Raw genomic sequence first — 22,518 nt, 5'->3', positions numbered from 1 at the left:
CACGCCCTCGTTCCGTTTTCTCTGCCAGCCACTGCTTTTGTTGTCCGTTAAATTAATAGATGGACAACACTAAATGACTCTTTCAAGATCGGCTCAGTGGAACTCGCCGTGCATTGCCAGACGCATCTCTCAGGGTCTAATCTTGGCTGACCCAGTTTCCCTGCCTCAGCTGAGCAGAGATAGTGCCCAGTCAGCTCTGTTATCTAGGTCATTAAACAGCAGGCACCGTGCAGGCTCTGCTCTGCCAGTGCCTGCCTTTCCTGCAGGTGCAAAGTCCCTCGAACAGCCTTCCGGTGGCATTGGGTGACCTATGTCCATCTAGCCTGGGGGTGGCGCTTGGCCAGGGCTTGGGCTTCCTGATCCGGGGGATGAGGTAGGCATAGCGTCAGGAGGTGGGTCCCGCGTTTTGCAGGTGACTGTTCAGAGAGTAATGCCCTGCCGGTTACAGTGGGTGGAGGTGATAGTTTCTAAGCCCTCTTTCCATCTCTCTCAAGTGACAGCTCAAATCTAGACTGAAAAGCCAGTGTCTTAGTGATTATGAAAAACAAAATAATTTATAACTGTGCACATGATCTTTCTGGATTATACGGGCAAGAGCACGGGTTCTGGAATCCCAGCTTGGCCTTCTACCTGTGTGACTTTGAGCCCAGATACCTGGCCTGTCTGAGCTGTAAAGTGGGGCAATAGCGTCTACTCGTGAGATAGCGTATAGATAAACAATCTGGCACAGGGCCTGATAATGTTGTAACCGTTCTCGTGACGATAGCAGTTAGGGCGTGCTTTTCAAAATTCAGCTCCCTTTTCTGGATTAAGGGAGAGAAGGCATATTTTCGGTCGAGTTTTCCCATCCAATCCCATGTTTACTGTAGTAACACTTGTGGATCAAAAGTAGGTAATGAGCTTCCTCTCACGACCATGCCATGCTCCGTCTGACGTGGAACTGTCTCCTGGCCTCTCCTGCAAGTAATGACCAAGGTCTTTTCTTTCTTCCTCCCCTCCCGTCTTCTCGCCCTCATGTAGGTGAAAATCGCATGGAGGTTCTGGCTGAAGTCTGGGACCACTTCTTCACTGAGACGCTCCCCACCCTGCAGGCAATATTCTATCCAGTTCAGGTCAGTCTTACTGGGGAACATCCTCCTGCCGGTCTGGGCAGCCTGTCTCATTCCTTGGCCTTTGCCCCCTGGGAGCTGCCAGTGAATGGGGGAAAACCAGGGGATTGGGCGCTGCCTGAGCTGGCTCAGGACCTCGGACATCCTTGGAAGGCCACTCTGTTCTATAGTCAGCATCTAACCTCAAGCAACGAGCAGTGCCTGCAGACCTAGCAATTGGTAGGCGCTCTCTTCCCTCTTGGTTTTGAGTATGTCTGTATATTCTTGGAGTGGGTTGTTTCTTCTTACTTTTCAGAAGTAGGGAAGGTGGGGCAAGGAGACTTTTTCTTTCCTTTTCTTTCTTTCCTCCACCCCCTTCTTTGAAGCACAATTTTCTGGCACGTTTTCTGTGGCTCCCAAATTGTGAGAAAGGGACAATGTTCCTCGCCCCTTGTAAGGGATTCCTGAATACGAGAAGGCCCATGATGTTGCAGAAAGAACTGGGGGCCTGGAATCAGTAGCTGGGTTTGGGCAAACTCGTTTCCTGTTTCTAGGCACAGCTCTGTTTCATCTCCTGCAGAATGAGGAATTTAGAGTAAAACTGAGTAGCATCTCTTATGCTTCTTATTCTGTGAGCTCAGCTCATTCTACCACATGCGTTGGTTTCCCTCTACCTTCCTGAAGTGGCTAATAGCAGGACTGGTCAGTGCTGGGTCAGAATGGACAGCCCCTCAGGCAGACTGACCAATAAATATTCTTCTCCAAAATGTATGTCTCTGTCACACGCTTATGCTGCTATGTGCTCATGAGCGCACCTCCCACTGCAGTTAAGACATCATATCTATTGTTGAAGTGCAGGCGTGGGTGCCGCAACAATGCAGCCATTAGCAAAGGTAGGAATTACCTTGGACCAGAGGTAAGGGCCCACGTGCTTTGTTTGCTCTGAGTGGTATTTTCAAGGAAGGTGGAATTCTTTTAAATACATGTCAAATATTTAAAAATTGGGAGGTTATGCCTTCAGAGTCCATCTCCCAATTCAGGTTTGCCCCTAACAATTCCAGGAGAAGTGTCTGGCCTGCAGCGCACTGCTCTTTTCATCTCATCCTCAGCTCCACCCTGCACCCCTGCGAGAGGATTTGAAGCCTTTATGTGGATGGTTCACTCCCTGTGTCCACAGACTTGTCCCTTCTCTGCAATACTCACTCTTCGGCCAACAGTGGGTCTTAAGAAGACACACCAGGGAGGTAGGGTTGGCAGATTTCGCAAATCAAAATACAGGATGCTGAGTTAAATTTCAGATAAACCATGAATAATGCAGTATTTGGGATATACTTATGCTAAAAAACGATTCAAATTTAACTGGACAGCCTCTGCTTTATTTGGCAGTCCTACTGGAGAGGGGGTGTAGACCTAGGTCCCCCTTAGGACCATTTGGGCAGGGAACTCCAAGGTGCGGATACCCGGATGGATTTAGAATGGGGGGGGGGAGGGATCTGAGTGGGCATGGCCCCGTGCAGTCATTGGAGGCCCAAGAGGGGCCCTCTTAGCCTCAGATCCAGGCAGGAGCCCAGTTGCATGAGTCTGAGGATGGTACTGTCCTGCTTCTCTTGAAAAATTCGAAGATCTGGCCAGGGTTGCTCTTGCCCCTGTCTGCCCCTCCCCCACACAATTTCCCAAGTGCTACTGCTGGTCCAGACACCCCACTCTGAGAACCCCTGAGTTAGGGACTCTTACCACTGGTAGTGACACCCCCAGAGGTGTCTGTTTGTCCAGCTAGGTCCTTCTCGCTGTGTAAGTGTCTGTGTGAGACCTGCTTCCTCACTGGACAATGTGTTTGCGTGCCCACTGTGTTCAAGGGTGTGGAACTTTGCTTGCCTCTTTCTGTCTTGTAAAGTGAAAGGAGTCCTGGCGATGAAGCGAGGGGACAGATACCTATGAGATAGAAAGTCAATGCCGAGTGCTGGGATGTGGTGCAAAGAATAGAAACTGTAGGACCTTGAGGAAAGTGGGGGGACTGCTGTCATTGGAGGTGGTTGGGGAAGGCAATCCAGGAGTGGTTAAGCTGAGCCTGTGAAGCATGGGTGGCGTGTATCTCTTGGGACTGGAGGGTAGGGGGATGTGGGGATGGCAAAACCTCTCTTGCCCATGTTTCTGTAAAACCCTAAGGAGTTGCAGGAAGTGCAAAACTTCCTTAAACCTTGGTCAACTTGAGGGATGGGAAGCTATGTCGTCTTTGGGAGGATATCCTAGTGATACCTCACCTCTACCAAGGTGATTTTTGTTGTGTGCTGTATGTATATGTGCAGAGGAGAGTCCAGGAAATGGGCCCTCCTTTCCCTTTCTGTTTTGGGAACCTTTAGGAGCTCTAAAATCAAATAGTTTAGGTTTGAGATCCAGCTCTATCTTGGGTAAATTGCTGTCACTCTGGGTGTAGGGTTTTTCATCTGTGGAGCGGGTTTAGAGTAGTATCTATCTCAGAGGTGGTCGTGAGGATTAAATGTGCCATTTACATCTAGGATATTGAGAATCAAGCCTAGCACATGGTCAGAGCCTAGTAAGGGTCACAGCTCTTATGATCATTAGTTACTGTTTTCATCCTCTGCCCCCAGCCTACATGGTTGAACAAGTCCCTTTCTTCTACTTTCCCCGTGATTTTTCTTCCTGTGTTTCTTGCATTTGCAGAAGAGTCTAACAGGTCCTGTGTTTCCTTCTTTGCCTGGCACATGATAGGTGAGCAGGTATTGAATGGGTGAAGCTGAGGAAGCAGCCTTGCCTGTAGGGAGGCGCTGTTGACCTTCCGTCTCGTTTCTCCTCATCTTCCTCCTTTCTGACCACTAGCACACCATGGCCCCCACTGTACGTGTCTTGTATCACCTTTGGGTCATCTAGGCAGGTTGAGTCACACCTTATCTGAAGTATAATTGATTTACAATATTAGTTTACAATGTTGTACAGCATAGTGATTCCATGTTTTTATAGATTATACTCCATTTAAAGTTATTATAAAATATTGGCTATATTCTCTGTGCTGTACAATATATCCTTGTATCTTATTTATTTTATACCTAGTAGTTTGTACCTCTTCATCCCCTACCCCTGTGTTACCCCTGCCCTCTTCCCTTTCCCCACTGGTAACCACTACTTTGTTCTCTGTATCTATGAGTCCATTTCTGTTTTGTTATATTCATTAGTTTGTTTTATTTTTTAGATTCCACATATAAGTGATAAGGTACAACATTTGTCTTTCTCTGTCTGACTTATTTCACTAAGCCTAATACCCTTCAGTTTCATCCATGTTGTTACAAATGGCAAAATTTCATTCCTTTTTATGGCTGAGTAGTATTCCTTTGTGTGTGCGTGTGTGTGTGTGTGTGTGTGTGTGTGTGTGTGTGTGTGTTTGTATACACACACCACACCTTCTTTATCCAGCGATCTGCCTATGGCATTTAGGTTGTGTTCACATCTTGGCTATTGTAAATAGTGCTGCTATGAATATTGGGGTGCATGGATCTTTTCGAATCAGTGAATCACACCTTATCGTAAATGAAGCTTTTGTTCTGAAGGACGGGGGCCAAGTCTGTGACTGTTTGACAGCCCCCGGGGCCTTGCAGACACCTCGTTCCCCCCGACCATCCATTTGTTTTGCTGGCCCCCACGTGGCTGGTGGCAGATCCCGCCATCTCTCACCTCCCGACGCTGCTGCATCTTCTCTCCTGCCAGGGCCAGGAGCTGACCATCCGCCAGATCTCCCTGCTGGGCTTCCGCGACCTGGTCCTGCTGAAGGTGAAGCTGGATGACTTGCTGCTGCTGGCCCAGCCCCAGCTGCCCTCGTCCATCGTCCAGATGTTGCTCATCCTGCAGGTGAGGCTGGGTGGAGACATCACCGCAGGTGGAGGGGGAAAGGGCCCTGTGGCCAGAGCACCCTGGCTCAGTTTAGTGTCCTTTAGTGTCATCGGTCACGTTCCAGTTCATTTTTCCATTTGCTGTGTGTCCACTGTGCACCATCGAGGTCCCTGGTGCTGTGCTGGGTGCTGGGATCCCGGGGGAAGCCAGAGGAACACTGCCCCGTCCTTCAGGGAGTGGACACCCTTCTCCCCCATCCTGTCATGTCAGGGAGCCTCGTGTTGTAAGTTACGACCAGAACCCACTTCATCCCAGCTCAAGCCAGACCAGGAACCCACAGGAAAGGTCCTCAGGGGCTACAGCCACAAGTGAGACCACGTCAGGCCACAAAGCTGCCAGCCTCTCTCCACTTACTGGTCTCTACTCGTATCTGGTCCACCTGGCTTCTCTCTGACCCTGCCTCTCCTGGCCTTCTTGGAGTTGGTCTCTCTCTCTCTCTCTCTCTGCAGAGTTGCAGTCAGTGCTTCAGTTTGCGCCGACAAACGTGGCATCCCATGGCTTGCATGTTTCCACCAAGAGATGACCCAGGTGGCTGCCAGCATCTCTTAATCCCAATTCTAGATCAACGATAGGAAGATGAGCTAACCCTGGTTGGTTCCCGGCTATCTGCCAGGCATGGGCCAAGGACTTAAAGCGTGTTGCTTTCTGAATCAGATAATCCATACCTTATGAGCTGGACACTGTTGTTAGTGCCATCTTACAGACGAGGAGACCGAAACCCAGGAAGTTTATGTGTTCGCCTGAGGTCCCGCAGCACGAGGTAGTAAGATTTAGAACCATGTACACTCAGGGGAAAGACCGATTGGCCCAGCTCGGGCTACGTGACTCCCCTTTGCACAATCGGCTAGGACCTTGAATAGGATCACATAGAATAAATGGCCTCCGTGAGCCTGGTTCTGTGGATAGGGGTGCACAGTTCCAAGAAACAAGGCTTGTGGCCTAAGGACATCCCCAAAAATGTGGCTGCTATGGCTCTCTGACCTCTGTACCAAGTTCAGATGCTGCAGCCTCAGCTCTGAGCCCGTCCTCAGGGAAGACAGTTTCATTCTTGGTCAGGCTGGTGAGGTTCCCTGGCTGCCGTCTCAGTAGGGGTGGAACGTCAGGTGTGGAACCCCTGATCTCCCTCCCCACCAGCTGCTGTTTTCTTCCGGTTCTCTAGCTGGGCCATCCTTCTGGGCCTTCTCCCCCTTTCCTGAGGTCAGAGAGGAGGAAGGGTTACCTAACAGAACAAGAGGGGGTGTCATTGGCTAGAATACCAGGTCAAGTATTTTTATGAAAAGGAAGGAGAAGGAATGGGGATAGGAAAGCATGCGTACGCAGCTCAGGTCTGTGAAGCATAAAATAGGGCTTGGGTCCTGAAGAAGGAGTCTAGAAAAGGAGGCCTCTGGGATTCGGAGAGGAAGATTAGGAAAGGAAAGTTGGGCTTCCACACTTCCATTTCCATTTATATTGTGGGAAGTCGGGCAAGGAAACAGTCTCTGTTTTCCCATTTCACAGATGAGATGGAGGTTCAGAGAGGTTGGCAAACTAACTCAAGGTCACGTGCTGATTTGTAAGAGAGCTGGATTTGTCACCCATTCCTCAGCTCTCGCTCTTTCTACCTTCCCACCTAGCCTCTCCCGGCTACCGCTGCCTCCCCTCCCGCAGCCTCCCAGGGTACTTGGAGACGCCCCATGAGCTTCTGAGGTGGTCTCTTTAACACAGGACATTTGGCCTCATTTCCCCGAGGGCCTCCTGGGACTCGTTCCCTGGTCCACGTTCTTCTACACTCTGGGAGCCAGGAAGCCGGAGGCGGGAGTGTGACAGTGACAAAGGCAGGTTTTTCCCCAGTCCAGGTCCAGCTCCTTGGGTGGCAGGGGCGGCAGCTTCTGGATCTGAATGGAACGTGCAGGTTGTACTACCCTGGGACCATTCCTGCTACAGGAAATTTAGGCCCCAGTAGTTAGAATTGCTCTGCTCTCTCCCTGGGCCCCTACTTCCCACAGCGCCATGAGATCTGGGGCTGGTTTTTCCCTGCCTAACTCATATGGAGAAAAGAGCCATTTCTCAGGCCATCTCTCCCTTTCCCAGTGCTCTTCCAAAATGTCCCTGAACAAACCCCTCCCTCCCCAGAATATACAAGGGGTTCAAACTCCTGTGGGCCATGAACTCCTGTCCTTAGGCTGTCCAGGAAGAGGCTGAGCCAGAGATTTTGACCACTGTGGAGATCCGGTTCCCCCTGGCAGTGGCAGACAGGTCTGAGACCATCCTAGAATGGTCCCTTCCTAGGGGACCTGCCAAGCCGAGCAGGAGTGCTCCCTGCCGGGCCAGCCCCCAGGGCCCCCAGTCTCAGCAGGGCCCCGTGCTTGGTTTAATTATCTCCTGTCGCCATCGGGAAACTCTTTAACAAGTTTTGAACCAGGAACCCCGCGTTTTCCTCTTGCACTGGGCCTTGCAGATACGTAGCCCGTCCAGCGGCCAGGCCGAGGGCTGAGGGCAGCTCCCTCCTAGAGGGCTGTGTGCAAGTCAAGTTCTCAGCCATCCAGCTCCGGATCAATGCGTTGGTTAGTTAAGCATTTTCTTCCCACCTCCTTCCTCTTTTCCTCCATCCCTCTCTGTTTAGTGCTTAGGAATTGTAGCGGGGGAGAGGCTTAGATGAGAAATATCAAGGCATTAAAAAAATGAGAAAAAAAAGTTTCCTCAGCTCTGAAACCCAACCAAGGTGGTTTTGGGGCTGAAACTGGTCCACTTTTGAGGCCGGGGGTGGGTCTCTGGGAGCATGAATGAGGCTCCCCACGCCCTTCTGTTGCCTGGAGGATCCCCTTCCATTTGGGCAGATTTGTGTGTGAAGCATCTTATTTCCACTGCTGGCCTTTCCCAATGCTTCAGCTCCTGCTAAGCAGTATTGGAACCTGGGGGCGTGAAAAACCACCAGGTCATCTCCCCATCATCACCCACTTCAAGCGCCAGGCAGCCCCACTTGCATTTTCTCTTCATTTCTTTTCCAGGCCCTTCCCAGCCCTAACTCCCAAGTCTTCTGCATCACAGCCCCTCCTCAGCCTCCTCTGTGTTTCCTTAAGCTTCCCCCTCCCTCCCACCGCCCCCATTCACCTCCTTCGCACGGTGATGGAGCTGACGAGGGACCACGTCAGCCAGTTTCCTTGGGGGCTTCTTACACCTCACCCAGCGATCTCCAGCCTGTAGGACTGGCCCTTCCCCCTTCATGGCCCAGCCTCCAAAACTCCAGTGCAGTGGAGAGTTTTCACTTTTCAAGTGAGGGTGACATAAAATCTATTCCGCGTTGAGAATTCGATGGGACCACCCTTTGGGCTGAGCAAAGCCCCCGCAGAGCCTTGTCTCTGCTCCCCTGCAGCCCCTCAGCATGACCACCTGGCTTCCAGGGCTTTCCAGTGAGAAACTGAATTCCCTTGGAGTCTGCTGGTTTTCTAGAAAACCTTGGTGACCTTCTGGCTCCTTTCAGCTCTGAGGACTCCTGTCGCGCTGGGCTTTTGAACTGATCCTTCATCGTGGTGCTAAATGTGTGTCTAGTTCCACAGTGACACCCCCTTTCTTCTACTGTTCTGGACTTCTCCAAATTCTGTTCCCCTTTCTTTTCGAGCTAATTAACAAGGGGCAGTAAGACGGGCTTGGAGCCAGACAGCTTGTGTTCCGGTCCCAGGTTTTTGCCGCTGTCCAGCTGTGTCTCCCTGGGCAAGTTACATGAGCTTTCTGGGTCTTACTTTCCTCATGTGTATAAGGCAGATGATGAGGGCTGTTGGGAGGCCTCTGTGCTCTGATACACGTGAAGTGCTTATATAAAGCGCCTGTGTGCCAGGTGTGAAACAGTCATTGTGACAGTGCGGGTGAGAGTGCTACGGTTGGAACCGCTCAGACCTCAGCCCTGGAGCTGGGGTGGGGACAGTTCCCACGGGCCCCGCATCGGGGTGGAATCCAACCGCAGAGGCCACGGTGCTCTCCGTGCGTGGTGCCGATGACCGCCCCCCATGACAAGGGCCTGAGGCTTCAGTCCTGGCTGTCCTTCCTTTCAGCCACAAGGATGCGGCCTGCCTTGAATATAGTAGGAGGGCAGTTGGACTTTGACTGACCTTTGTCTCTCTTGGGTGTTTATTTCCAGAGTGTCCACGAGCCCACAGGCCCAAGCGAGGGTTATTTGCAGCTGGAGGAGCTGGTGAAGCAGGTCATTTCTCCTTTCCTCGGCATCAGCGAGGACCGCAGCGTCTCAGGCCCCACGTACACACTGGGTAAGGGGCACGGCTCTCAAGCTGCCAGGAGCCTCCGTGGCAATGATACCAGCTGTGTTTTACTGAGCCCCGATTATACCCCAAGCCCTTTGCTTCCCATGTGGGTCGTGCAAATCTCTGCATGTCCATCGCTCATGTTTCCCGCTGGCCTGTGTCTCGGTAACCTCCCCTCTTGGCAATTCCTCCCAAGGCACTGTTACCGTACCTCCGTGGCGGCGCTCGTTTGATCCGCATCTTTGATCGGTGGCTTTGATCTTTTTCGGTGTTTGCGATGTTAATTTTCCTGTATCTCATACCAGAAACAGCCTTACTGCACCCCATCCCCCCATGAGTGGAAAAACCACCAGTGATGAATTTCCCTTTGAAAGCAGCTCAGAATGTGAAGCCAGCTCATTGTGTGTGTGGCTGGAGGTACAGCTGCTGGCTGCCCACTACATTTCTATAGTTACCACCGGGGCCTTCACACCAAGGACAGGGGCTCCTGGACTGGGGGACAGATCCCGTTGTGGCCTTTTTCAGTGACTGTAAAGCTAGCATTCAGGCTCTGTACTAGTCACCCTGGCGAATCTAGAGATGACTTGGGTCTGTTCCTTCTCTCAGGGAGACCACGGCCTAGATGGGAAAATAGCTACAGAATATCATAAAAGATATGGCTCAGTTCCCCTCTGAAATGAAAATCCCCCAAATGCATGAACTTCGGGTTTGTGGTTCTATCACCAGCATCCAGGATGGTGCCTGACACACGGTAGGCACTCAAAAAACTATATTTGTTAGACGGATGGGCGGTGTCTGTACCTGGGGCTGGGGTGACCAGCACCCACAGACAGGTGCAGAGGCGGAAAGGGATTCCCCAAATTTGGAACCTTTTGCCCCCTCTTCTTGCTTGCATGGAGACCTAGCTGAGCTTCAAAGAAAAGGGGGGAGGAGCAGCCTCCAGCAGGCTTCCCGCCCCTTCCTGGGCCTCAGGACTGCAGAGAAAGGCAGGGCCGGCCACAGTTTTCAGGCCCCGTTTATGCTTCTCTGGAGACACCAGTGTAACCACAGCCACCACAGATCCGAGGGTGCTGGCCCGAGCCTGGTCCTCCACACTCCCTCCTTCTCTGCCTCCCTCCCTCATTCCACCCGGCTGAAGGAAAACAGTCCCCTGCCCTCCCGTGAGGAGGCCTGGGCGCCACCTTCCGGCTTTGGCCCAGCAACTGGCCCCCTGAGTTTTTGGGGCAGGTGTCAAGATGCCAGCGGGTTAGCCAGGCCATGGCACGGACCCCACCATCCTCTGGGCCTAGAGCTGGGAACAAGAATAGATTTGGAAGTTTGTTTGGTGAGGACTTGCTCTAAGAAGGGATACCTTCAACTTTTCAGCTATAATAAGACTAAAACATACTTTCATCAAATTATAAACCAAAGGCCTGAGGTTTTATTCTTATACCAAGGACAATCCTTTTCTCTGGGGCGTTGTCACAGTAGGGGCAGAGAGGGAAGGAAATGACCTTCTTTTGATTATTTTTTTATTATATTATTGTTTCAGCAAATGTGTACTGAGACCCTGTCCCTGGCACCTTGTGAGGTGCTGCAGGTTTATCTGTGACAAAACTGACCCATCCCTGCCCTCTGGGATGCAGGGTCTGGTGAGGAAGTCACAAGCAATAGACGATGACTCATCAGTGTACGAGTGCTCTGAGTGGGGAAGTCAAGGGCCCACGGCAGGAGGACTTCACCGGGACTGGGAAATCAGGGAGGACTCCCTGGAGGAAGTGGTATCTGCAGTGGGACCTGGAGGATGAATATAAGTTAGCTGAGTAAACGGGAAAGGAAGACTGTCCCGGGCAAAGGGAAGGATCTTTGGGAGGGTTTTGGAGTTGGGGGGAGGAGGGCGGGGAGCAGGAGGGTGAAGCATTGAAGGAACTGAGAGGGCCTTAGAGTTTTAGCATGACTGATGGCAGGGAAAGCCCCGGGACACAGACCACATCCTGGGCACTGTGCGGGTGGGCTGGATACCACCTTCCCACGCACAGGGGAGGCGGATGAAGGTCAAGGTCGCTTGGCTATTGGAGACAGGCTTCCAAAGCCCCGAGCTGTTTGCCCTTTACCAGCTTTTCCCCACACTCCACCCGCACCCCACCCACCCCGTCAACTCCTAGGAGGTGACTGATTTCACTGAGGGACAGCGGAGGAGCTGGTCTTTCCCTCTCAGTTGTCGACTGAAAAAAATATACAACCTGAAAGTTGAGAATTATGTTTTATTCGACGGACACACTGAGGACTTAAGTGCAGAAGACAGCTTCTCAGAGAGCTCTGAGGGACTGTTCCAATGAGGTAAGGGAGGAGCCAGGATATGTAGAAGTTTTTGCAACAAAGACCAGGTAGTCGGAACATTGAGAGAATACTGTTAAAGAAAAATAGACATCTCAAGTCAGTGAATTTTGCGCTTTTCTGCATATGGGAAGATGCAAGAGTCTGGGCTCATTGAAATCATTCCTTTGATACCCACCTTAACTCTCTAGGGCCAGTATCCTGCTCTTCTCCATCCTGAATCCCCTCAGGGGGCAGCTTCTGTGGCTGAGGGCTTGATGGCCACAACTCCTTTGTTTACTGACACGGCAGCCGACATTCTTTGTCCACACACTCCTTAGCCCAAGAGGTGTCCGAGACCGACATGTCATCCCAAACCACTGGATACCAAAAAGCTAACACGGCCACGAAGGTGCCCTTCCTTATCGAGGACACCCCTTTCTAGATAAAGAGAGGAGTCTCTGGGCCTCAGTCTTCCCCTCAGTCGGTTGGAGGCAATGATATTTCTCCTGCCTGTGGAAAAGGCAGCTGCCTGTTATGACGGCCGGCCGAGGTAAAGACTGAGGAGATGGAGCGGACATGAGAGATCCCTGGACCCTCGGGAGGGCTTTGCCACGGCCGCTCTGGGCCTGACTCGGTGGGAGGGGTCAAGGGCAGCTGGGACCGTCATCTCCAAAGCCACCCCTTATCAAATGCTCGTCACCTTCCAGGCCCTGAGCAAGGGCTTGGCATGCCCGCTGCGAGGGTGCCTGCTGTCATGACCTCAGACTCAGCGTTGGTAAGAAACGCCCCCCGGGTCACATGGGGTAGGTGACCAGAGCCAGAGAAGTGGTTTTCCAGGGGGCTCCCCACTGCACCCACGTGCCCACACGGGTTGATCTGGGGACTCAAGGGCAGGCCCTCTTCCTACTGGCCAGGCCGATGGGTCTGAGAGTTAAGCCTCACCCTGCAGATGCGCAAGGCTCGCTTCAGAGAGAAAAGATGAGTCCAAGGCCGTGATGGAGTGAGAGTGTGTTTGTGTGTGTGTGTGTGTGTCCTCCCTGCCGAAGCTGTCACTTTTCTCGGGCAGACGGAGTGTGGGGAAGAGGAGGAAGATAATGAAATCTTAAAAAAACCCAAGAAAACAAAAAAATCCAGGCTGCTTTGTCAGAGGTCAGGCCCATGTTTCTACCTTTCTGGTTTCCCAAGTTTGCAGGCCGCTGCCCTGGCCTGGGTAGTGCGCAGTGTCTCCCACATGGAAGCCTGGCCTCCCACCCATGTATCCCCATTGTGTCCTCCCTCGGGGGAGGGCCCTTTTCCTCAACATACTGTAACTCGTCCTCGTGCCCAGTAGGCATTCATGGGCTTTCAGGTGCCGGGGCCTGAAGAGGGACGCCCACCGTGGACGTGGTGGGCAGGGATCACAATGCCTGCCTTATGGGGGCCACTCCAGTGGGGCCCGGCCGGCGAGCCTGGGAGATCAAAGGCCTGGGAACTGAGTCCCCAAGAAAGGACCGCCTCCTCCAGGCTTTGCTTCTCTCTGGGGAGTTGAAAGGAGCTGCCACGTCTGGCTCCAGAGCAGAGGGATGAATGCCAGGGCTCAGCGGGGCGCCTGGGGAGTGAGGGGGGAACAAAGGCTCCCCTCGCCATACCCCATGTGACAGGCGGGAGGAGGCCTGGAAGTGGGTACAGGAGGTGGCAGGGCCCAGCCCCTCTCCCTGCTCCAAGGGCCCCCTTGCAGGGGAGGGACCAGTTTTTAGGCCCCAGGGGAGGTCCACAGCTTAGTCAGTCCCTTAATGGAAATTTCCTTCTCTGAGTGGCAGGGCCCAGCTTTCCCTGATACAGATGAGAAAAAGAGGGAAAAGAGAGCAAGCAGTCACGGTGTGGGGAGGCCACTGTCAGCTCCAGGCCTGCTCTTCAGTTTTAAGGCCTCCCAGGGGGCCCTAGCGGGGTCTGACCTCGCCGGGACACAGCTTGGCGTATACTTGTCCTGGGGTTGGCTCTGGAATCCAGTGGGAGCTTCGTAAGGACACACTGTCTGCCCAGGGGACTCACACAGCCCAGCGGCCCCTGTGGTCTCGGCTGTGCCCACACCCAGTCTTGGGAGCCAACGCATTCCACCCAGAATGCAGGAGGAAGAGCTGGAGGCCTCTCAGTCAGCGTCAGGCAACAGCCCTAAGGAGAGAGGTGAGGCCAGCCGCAGGAGCGGGGCCCTGGAAACCACAAGGGCTGGGCTTCAGCTGTGTGCCCTGGAGTAAGTTACTTAACGTCTCTGAGCTGCAGAGGGCCGAGCACAGAGGAGGAAGGAGACTCCCTGTCTCAGGGCAGGGCCCAGGCAGAGCTGCCACCTGCTGTATTATGGGCCCCAGATAGAATGGCCTGGGGCTTGTGGAATCACCCCAGGTGAGGAGTTGTATGTGCCTGCCCTTCCCTTCTCTGGACCCCAAACCACATTCTGGCCCTTACCATGGTGTGTGGTCATGGCCTGATTATTTGTTCTCCCCCTTAGACCGGGAGCTCATTGCATGTGGCTCACCTGTATCCCAGGCCTGGCATAGACCTCTCCTCCGAGGGAGGGGATAAATGAACCACCAGCTGGGGTGCAGGCTGTCCATCCCTCTCAAAGGAGCAGGCCCATCTCTAACGACCCCTCTTCACGACTCCTCCTCTGAATCCCTAGAGTGCTCTGTCTGTAGCCCTGCCCTGCCATTTGACACTGATTTGTGTGCAGGCCTCCCAGAGGTCAGGAGCAAGGGCTGTGCTGTCAGCCTTGGGTTTGAATCCCGGTTTCATCACTAATCGTGACTGTAAAATGATATAGCATCTCAACCTCAGGTTCCTTTTCTGCAAAATAGTTAGCAGGAGATCATGTCAGTGAAGCTTCTCCTTTTTTGATACAGTGCAGAGTAGAGGCTCAGTTAACGATTGCGCCTGAGACTCTACCCCTCTCCAACGCACGTACCCCCTGCGCTCCAGGCCCTGTGCAGGCCCCATATCAGATTTACATTTCTCTTGCTCTCAGCAGTGCGCACAGCATCTTGCACAAAGTTCAAGATGTGTTTGCTGAAAGAGGGGGCAGATGTCATGGGGACCCCTTCCTCCAGGCTGGCCGCCCTCCCTCTGGCTCCATCTCTCCGCAGCAGCCCAAGTGGCCTGTCTTGTCAGTTTGCTGCCTGTTGAACCCTCCAGGGCCTTTGGGGTGCTGAACTAACGGTGTGAGAGACGGACAATGCCCAAGCCCCCATCTGAGACACCTTGCTAGCTCGTTCTACTATGGAAATCATCAAACGAATTCTTTCCCCCAGAGCTTCTGTGTGTGTCCACCATGCACATCTGTCCCCCAGGCCCTCACCTCATCCCATGTCCTGGGCCTGGGCTCTGTCCTACCTCTTTCCTCTTCCTGGATCTGCATGTAGTAAATGCTCACCGAACAGTCCAGCCCAGTCTCCTGCCAGGCTGGTTGTAGGGCCACAACCTGGGTCTTGCCACGCCAACCTAGAGTGTGCTTGCTTTTAAGAGCAGCAGGAGAGAAATGAATTGTTTTCAAGGGCATTTTGTAATGGATGGTTCTTTAATGAGGTCCCTGCTTCTCTGAACTCTTCCGGTGCTCCTGCTTTACAGTTACCGATTTCTGTGATCATAAAAGTAATACATGGTTATTGTAAAAACGTGGGAACATTATAGAAATGTGCGGCTTGGCACGTACAAGCGCCCATGCTTGAGAGGACCTCTGCCGACGTCTGGCATCGATTCTTCTGTCCTGGTGGCTCCTTGGCATTCTGTCTCCTATTCGTTCTTCCCCAGAGAAGGGGCTGATGACGCAGCCTCTGTCTGGCACTACTGGAGGCCGTGTTTGCTGTTACCTGAATTCAGAGGGTGGGCCGGCTCAAGCGCAGCGGCAGAGCCCTGAGAGGCAGTAGCGTGTAGTGGGGGGCGTCTGGGCACCGCCATTTAGAGCCTCAGAGGGCTGGGCCAAGTCTCAGTCTTCCTCCTCCGAGCAATGGGGATGATGAGAGCCGTCCTAGTGTTTCAGACGGAGATTGGGATTCAACAGTGAGACGGCAGATGGGAACACTCTCAGTAAGCTCTAAATTCTATGTATTATTGTTTGGTTTTGAGAAATATCAGTTATTGCTATTAGCACCAAACAGCTCCCCTGGGGCTCTGAGCCAGTAGTCTTGGTGAACTTAGTCCTAAGGGTTAGCATTTCATTCTTTTGTCATTGTTTATACCTATGTGCGTGTGTATATGTGTATATATATATATATATGTATATGTGTATATGTATACATATAGACACATGTATGTATATGCATATGCACATATACGTAAATACATATGTGCATATATGGACATGGAAAATCGTCCAGTGCTGGGAACTGCTGAGAGCTTTGCAGAGGGACATGGCCGCCTCACTGCAATGCCCATCTAGGAGCACATGCTGAGAGCACGTATCAGGGCCTCCAGATCCATGGGAAGAGCTGACACTCAGCTAGAGCAGCATGGGCCGAGTGTCCCCAAGGCCAGCGTGTGACCAGTGAGCGCTGTCTGCTCTCCCTTTAGAGACGAGTTTTCCCCCTCCCCCTCTGTGATCCTGTCAGGGTGCTGGGAGTACCAGTGCAGTCAACCCTTCTTTATTTCTCCCCACGGCATCCCCTGCTGAGAGAGGGATGTGTTAGTGGTCTTTGAGGTCTCAGGGATGACGGAGCTGGGGAAAGCAGTGACACACGCAACGAGGTGGGCGGTTGGAAGGCTGGGAGACGTGTGCACTGGCAGGAAGAGGGCCAAAGCAAAGGAGAAAAGGCTTTGAACAGAACCCGCCGTTCCTCAGCCCTCCATCCTCAACTCCTCTGCCTCGCTGGGGTCTTTCATCCAGTTCGTGATGCAGACACAGTGCCTGAGCAGGAGAAGAGGACAGTGCCTGCAGAGGAGGCTTCCCTGGGACCTTGGGGATGCAGGCTTACCCTGGTCCCTACTCCGGCCACACTGTAGGTCTCTGGACTGGCCTGGTCCTTGTGAAGGCGGGAGATGAGAGGCCCTCGGAACTGGGTGTTGCTGGTACACGTGCTTCCTCCTGTGGAGTCTTCTCCCTGGATTTGAACCCCATGTACTTGGCTTGTCCTTCCCACGAGATGCTCAGTCTCACTATGTGTACGTTGTGTGGGCAGCTTGCAAGAGTGAGGTCTGGAGTGAGACAGACCTTGTTTGCCTCCCAGCTTTACCACGTTCTCTCCGTGTGAGCGTAGGCTTGTTACCACCTCTCTGATATTCATATTGTCTCCCACTTTACAGATGAGAAAATGATCATAACTTAGGTTCAGTTTAAGGCGGATTCAAAAGACAAAAGCATGTGGAGGTTGAGCATATTTTCTAGAGTGTGGTGAGAATTCAAGAAGCAGCAGTTTTATAATAATTCCTGTCCAGCCTTCTCTCTGTCTTCCTCAGTGGGGCCAGCCACAGAGCGTCATCCATTCTTTGGTGCTGTGAAAGGCTGGTTGACTCCAGAGTATTGACTTGAACAGAACACGGGTCTCAGACCACTGACCTGCTGGGAGCGTCGATAGTCCAGCTTCAGGACGATCTGGAGGACGTCCCACTGCCCTCGCTTTGATAGCTGAGCTCCCCCCAGTAACCTGTTCCTCCAGACCTAAGCTTATGAGGCCTTTTCCACTTCCTCTGTTGACACTGCAGAGAGCACATCATGCTGAATAGAGCCGAGGGCCTCTTTTGGCAGCTGGTCCAGCCAGTGCCCGGGTCTTCAGAGGAGACTGGTTGAAAGGGAATTGAGGGCAAATCCCATGAAGCTCGGGCAGCAGCGGGGAAAGCGGGGGGAGACTCCCTTGGACCTAATCAACCATGGAAAGTCCTTTGGTGACCCCTACTTTGGGGGGCATATCAGGCATAAACAAGTAAAGATACAACAGAAGCCTTTAAACATAGCCAAGTTCTTCCCTTACGTTTTAGGGCTTCATCTAAAGCTCTCTCTGAAGGTGGGGCCCCCGCCTCCCTCGTCCCCCAAATTCATTAGGAGTTTTTGACTCCCACTAACCCCTCTGCAATCACAACCTTTGCTGGTCTTTCTCTTGCAGCCAGGCGCCACTCCAGGGCCCGGCCCAAGGTCACGCTCTTGAGCTACGCCTCCCCGATGACTGCCGTCAGCCGGCCCCTGAACGAGATGGCCCTGACCCCTCTGACGGAGCAAGAGGGCGAGGCCTACCTAGAGAAGTGTGGCAGTGTCCGGCGACACACGGTGGCCAATGCCCACTCGGACATCCAGCTGCTGGCCATGGCCACCAGGATGCACTCGGGCTTAGGGGAGGAGCCTGGCGGCGAGGACAAGTGCCTGCTTCTGCCACCCAGCTTCCCGCCGCCCCACCGGCAGTGCTCCAGTGAGCCCAACATCACTGATGGCCCTGATGAGCCGGAGCAGGTGGCAGCGGGCAGCCAGGAGGACTCAGAGCTGAACTGTTCATCCCTCAGCTGAATGCCCGCCTCTGGGACCTCCCAGCTCCTGCCTGGCCACCAGGATGAGGGCGGCTTCATCCGCGAGGACCGCCGAGGGGAGCTCTTCCTTTGGGCAATGCTGCCTTATGCCTTTCCAGGTACAGGCTAGTGTGAGCACCCTTGGGAAAATCCCCGTCGTGAGCCTTTCCATTTTCATGACTGTGACCACCTACCTCTTGGCGGCCACACAGATCCAACTGCCTAATGTTCACCTTCTGACTTTCAGCCTTGCCTGCCTGACTCAACTCAAATCCTCCTCTCTGGGCTTTTCCCCTCAGATATTGGACTATCTGATCCTCCCAGCCCTATATTGCAGTGCCCCTGGCGTTCCTATAGCAGGAAGTCGTCCGACCCACACACACAGCCAGCAAGGATGTGTTGGCGTGTGGAGTTCCCCTTGAGGGTCCTTGTGATACAGAGGCCGATGGGTGAAAAGAGGCAATAGAGAGGTACCTCTTCTCTCCGTCTTGTGTGGAGTAAAAGTAGACTGCAGCCCCTCCCAAGCCTGACTCTGGGAATGCAGCTTTCATTTCAGTTTCAGAATTACTGGGAAAGAGTGGCCCCACCGGTGGGTGAGGGTCTGTCCTCACCTATATCCAGACCCTATGTGCTGCCCTTGGCTTTTGGCCCAGGAGGGCCACAGTGCTGGAGGAACCCCGTCTTTGATTAAGCCTCAGCATTCCCCTCTCAGGCTTCCTCCCCGACTCAAGGAACTAACCTTCCCGGTGGAGTAGCTGGTGCCTCCCTCCCTTTCTCATTTCAGAAACTGACCCTTTTCCTATTGTGGGGTTGGGGCCAGCTGATACCAACCAACCAGTCTGTTCCTGGATTTGACTTGAATTTTTTAAATGTGCATCGTTTCAAAAATAAATTGCTTGCAAGTATTTGCACGTAGGATCTTGTACCGCTCATTTCCAATGGGGTGTGTCTTCAAACTGAAAAACAGCAAGCCCCCTAAGAAAGGAGACTGGAAGTGGTCCAGGGTGAAAGTGATCCGTGGTGGGCAGGGCTTAGAGGCCGCAGAGGTCTGGAAGCAGCTGGACTTGAATCCAGTGTGGCCTGTGTTTGTGAGTGTTGTGGTTTATAGGAAAAGTTGCATTGAGATAGAGAGACTCAGCTTGTCTCATGAGCTGAGAGTTCTAGCAAATGGGATGTCTCAGCGCTCTACAGTGCAGGGAGCTGGGAAAGATGTGGGCAGGACCTTTTGGAGAGATGTCCATTCCCTGTGATTAAAGAAGTGCCTGGAATGTATAACCTGTGGGGCCTTGACATGTTTTTGGGGGCAGCGGGCTTTGGTACTGTGCTATATATATCCTCAGCACTCCTCCCTCCATCCAGGTCTGGGCTTTTTATCTCCGTTGACCTCCCTGTTCTTTTTGTATTTGCCTGTTGGCCCCGCTGATAACAGCTCCAGAAAAAAGAGAAGGCCCCTGGGCCCTTCTGGCACCTTCTAGGTATCCTGTTAATCTTTGGAAACTTTGTTTATGAAATGTCAGAGACATGAGCCAGTTTGGCTTCCAATATGGCAGGAGGTGGCCGGGAGAGAATGAGGACAGTTTAAGCTGCCAACAGAGGAGGAAAGCTTCTAAGCTCATCTAAGCCTTGACAGCATTTCCCTTCTGGGTGAAGATTTGAAATATGACCAGAGGCATGCTTTTGATGGCTTTTGATTTGGAAATTTTGTTTAAAAAGTTGTTTCGTTTTCAGCCTTTTAAGAGATTGATGGAAGAGAAATGTCCAAAGGAGATCTTCTGAGAATTTCAAACAAAAAATAATCTGTGTATGCGTTGGATAAAGTCCACAAATTCACTAACAGGTATCAGTAGGTAACAACATGATGATTTATTTAACTGATGGCTTCTGTCCTTATTGGTACACTTAGCACTTGGGACTAGTATTTATTGATCCAGGCAAAGTAATTAATCATGCTTGGGTTTGCTTTTTTAGTTTACAACCTGAATGATATATATGTCTGTAAATGCTTTTTCCACACACTAAATGCCCCTGATGGGGACATCAGTCATCAGTTAAATATGTAAGCTCTTAGGCTGAGAATGGGAGTGTCAGTACAGACCCAGTGTACTTAATTGCTAATGAATGTTAGCCAGTTTACAACTTTACCTTTGATGTACACACCTGATATTTGTACAGTATTTCACACTGTACATATAAAAATTGTGCTGATGTCTATGAGCATTCTAGCCATCAGAGCTATTGCAAGAGTGACAACCGTAGTGTTGTTTTTTTGTTTTAATTTTATTATTATTTTTGGCTGCATTGGACCTTTGTTGCTGCGTGCAGGCTTTCTCTAGTTTTGGCGAGCCAGGGCTACTCTTCGTTGTGATGTGCGGGCTTCTTATTGCGGTGGCTTCTCTTGTTGTGGAGCACGGGCTCTAGGTGCGCCGGTTTCAACAGTTGTGGCACGCGGGCTCAGTAGCTGTGGCGCACGGGCTTAGTTGCTGCGCGGCATGTGGGATCTTCCTGGACCAGGGCTTGAACCCGTGTCCCCTGCATCGGCAGGCGGATTCTTAACCACTGCGCCACCAGGGAAGTCCAACCGTAGTGTTTTTAACCACTTTTTCTCCCCTTCACAAGATGAAGATTCGTTTTTGTTATTTAAGCTAGCATCTTCCGGTGGCTGAGGTTTAATGACAGGAAATGATCATGACTCTTAAACTCCGAGTGGGCTCGAAACCAAAAACCTTTCATGCTGTCCGTTTCCAAAATGGATTCAATAAACGTCATTTTGTACATGCCGCCCTGTTCCCAGGCTGCGTGTCTTGATTGAATATGCAAGCACAGAGCATCCGTTAGATCTTTTCTGCCTCCTGTCCTCACACTCCCTGTGTGAGGAGCCTGCCTTCCCTGGCGCCATGTTCCGTTTCCTGTTGCCCCCACCCCAGGGTTAGGCAGCAGCCTGACCTCAGCCAGTCTCCCCTGGGCTTGGCTTGCCATCCTTGTCTGGATTGGCAAGTCATTTCCTGGAGGAACAGCCTGTCTGCAAAGGAGCTTGGAAAACACCGAACAAAGTCGGAGAAGGCAAGGCCTCTTCTGAAGCCAGCTTGGTCTCTTTCCTGAGTGTTTGACCTGGAGGGGGCACTTACCGTATTTACTTGTAAACCATCTCCTCATATATGCCCCTTCGGTTCTGCTGGGCAGAGGCTATTTATTTATTTTTTTAATTTTTATTGGAGTACAGTTGATTTACAGTGTTGTGTTAGTTTCAGGTGTACAGCAAAGAGAATCAGTTATACATATACATATATCCCGCAGAGGCAATTTATAATATTTTGCTCTCCACATATATTGGGCTAGCCAAAAAGTTCATTCAGGTTTTTCCATACGAGCCGATGGAAAACCCGATCGAACTTTTTGGCCAATCCAGTATTTTCCTGGGAGGGCTGCAGCAGTGTTGGCTTGAGACCCCTGAAGGCTCTGTAACAGGCTTCAGAGAGGTGTGACCTGAACTGACTGAAGATCCTGGAGGAGGTCAAGGAGAGCGTTCACACTTTTTATTGTGTCTTCAGAGGCTGGAAGTGTGAACTATGAACCCTGAGCATTCTGCCTCGGTAGATTTCATGCCATTGGGGCACTGCCTGTGTTCACTCAGCCAGCCACTCATCTTCCGGCCAAGGATTTGTGGAACTGCCACTGCTTTGTAGGCACTTGTGTGTGCTGGGGATGCAGTGATGGATGGATAAGCTGCGTGCCTGCTCTCTTGGAGCTTACCATTGAATGCGGGAAGGCTGGCAATCGGGTCAACACAGGCATTTCAAAAAATGAACAACACTGGATGACATAGAATGGCAAAATGCAGTGACTAGAGGGTGATGCGAAGGTGACCCTAGGTCAGGTGGCTAGAGAAGATGTCTCTAAAGTTGCAGCCGGCTTTACAACCTGCTTTTGTTTCCGCTCGCTGCCATAATAAATTACCACGAATAAGTGGCTTAAATCAGCGAACACTTCTAATCTCACAGTTCTGTAGGCTGAAGTCTGACCTGGATCTCCCTGGGCTAGAAGTCAAGGTGTTGGCAGGGCTGAGTTCCTTTCTGGAGACTCTGAGGGAGAATCCATTTCCTCACCTTTGCCTGCTTCTAGAGGCCACCCATGGCCTCTTCATCTTCAACACCAGCAACAGTGGGTTGAATCCCTCATGCCAGCCTCCGTTCTGCCTCCTTCTTCCACTTTTAAAGAAACTTGTGATTCCATTGGGCCCACCTGGATAATCTTTATCTCAAGATTTCTATGGGCAAGGCCTCTCCTGCCCCCTCTGCTGATGTCTCAGTGGGAGAAAGGCCAGCCACCTGGTATGCTGGGGACCCCGAGAAGATGAGGCGGTGTCAAGCGGGTGAGTGCTGGTCTCCAGGGAGACTGGCCCACCTAGCCCAGGGGCCTTTAAGCCTGATTTCTACCCACTGGCCCAGACTCCCATGGTGACCATGATGCTGGAGTTCTTCACTCAAATCTTATTTCCCATCTCATATGCCTGTCAGGCCCACATCATCCCTCGAATG

The 22,518-nt window shown here is 52.1% G+C and overlaps 1 protein-coding gene across 14 annotated transcripts in view; it reads left to right on the top strand.

Annotated features, from left to right (window-relative positions):
- Positions 1-20,179, top strand: part of PRR5L (proline rich 5 like) — a 72,763-nt gene extending 52,584 nt beyond the window's left edge. For 10 of the 14 annotated variants that reach the window (XM_027114977.1, XM_027114979.1, XM_027114981.1 and 7 more), the window contains 5 exons: positions 1,021-1,112; positions 2,150-2,332; positions 4,809-4,949; positions 9,106-9,232; positions 17,590-20,179. In XM_027114977.1, the coding sequence (XP_026970778.1) occupies positions 1,021-1,112; positions 2,150-2,332; positions 4,809-4,949; positions 9,106-9,232; positions 17,590-17,984 (938 nt within the window). In that variant the 3' untranslated portion in view covers positions 17,985-20,179. Of the gene's footprint in view, positions 1-1,020; positions 1,113-2,149; positions 2,333-4,808; positions 4,950-5,440; positions 5,520-9,105; positions 9,233-17,589 lie in introns of all 14 variants that reach the window. The other 4 variants (XM_027114989.1, XM_027114988.1, XM_027114986.1 and 1 more) reach the window with 3 other exon arrangements.
- The last annotated feature ends 2,339 nt before the right edge of the window (positions 20,180-22,518 follow it).

This window comes from Aethalodelphis obliquidens, unplaced genomic scaffold (genome assembly GCF_003676395.1).
Source record: "Aethalodelphis obliquidens isolate GAN/ISIS:26980383/991018 unplaced genomic scaffold, ASM367639v1 scaffold14, whole genome shotgun sequence".
NCBI lineage: Eukaryota > Metazoa > Chordata > Mammalia > Artiodactyla > Delphinidae > Aethalodelphis > Aethalodelphis obliquidens.
The sequence above is the reverse complement of the archived record's forward strand: the minus strand, read 5'-3'. Positions and strand labels throughout refer to the sequence as shown.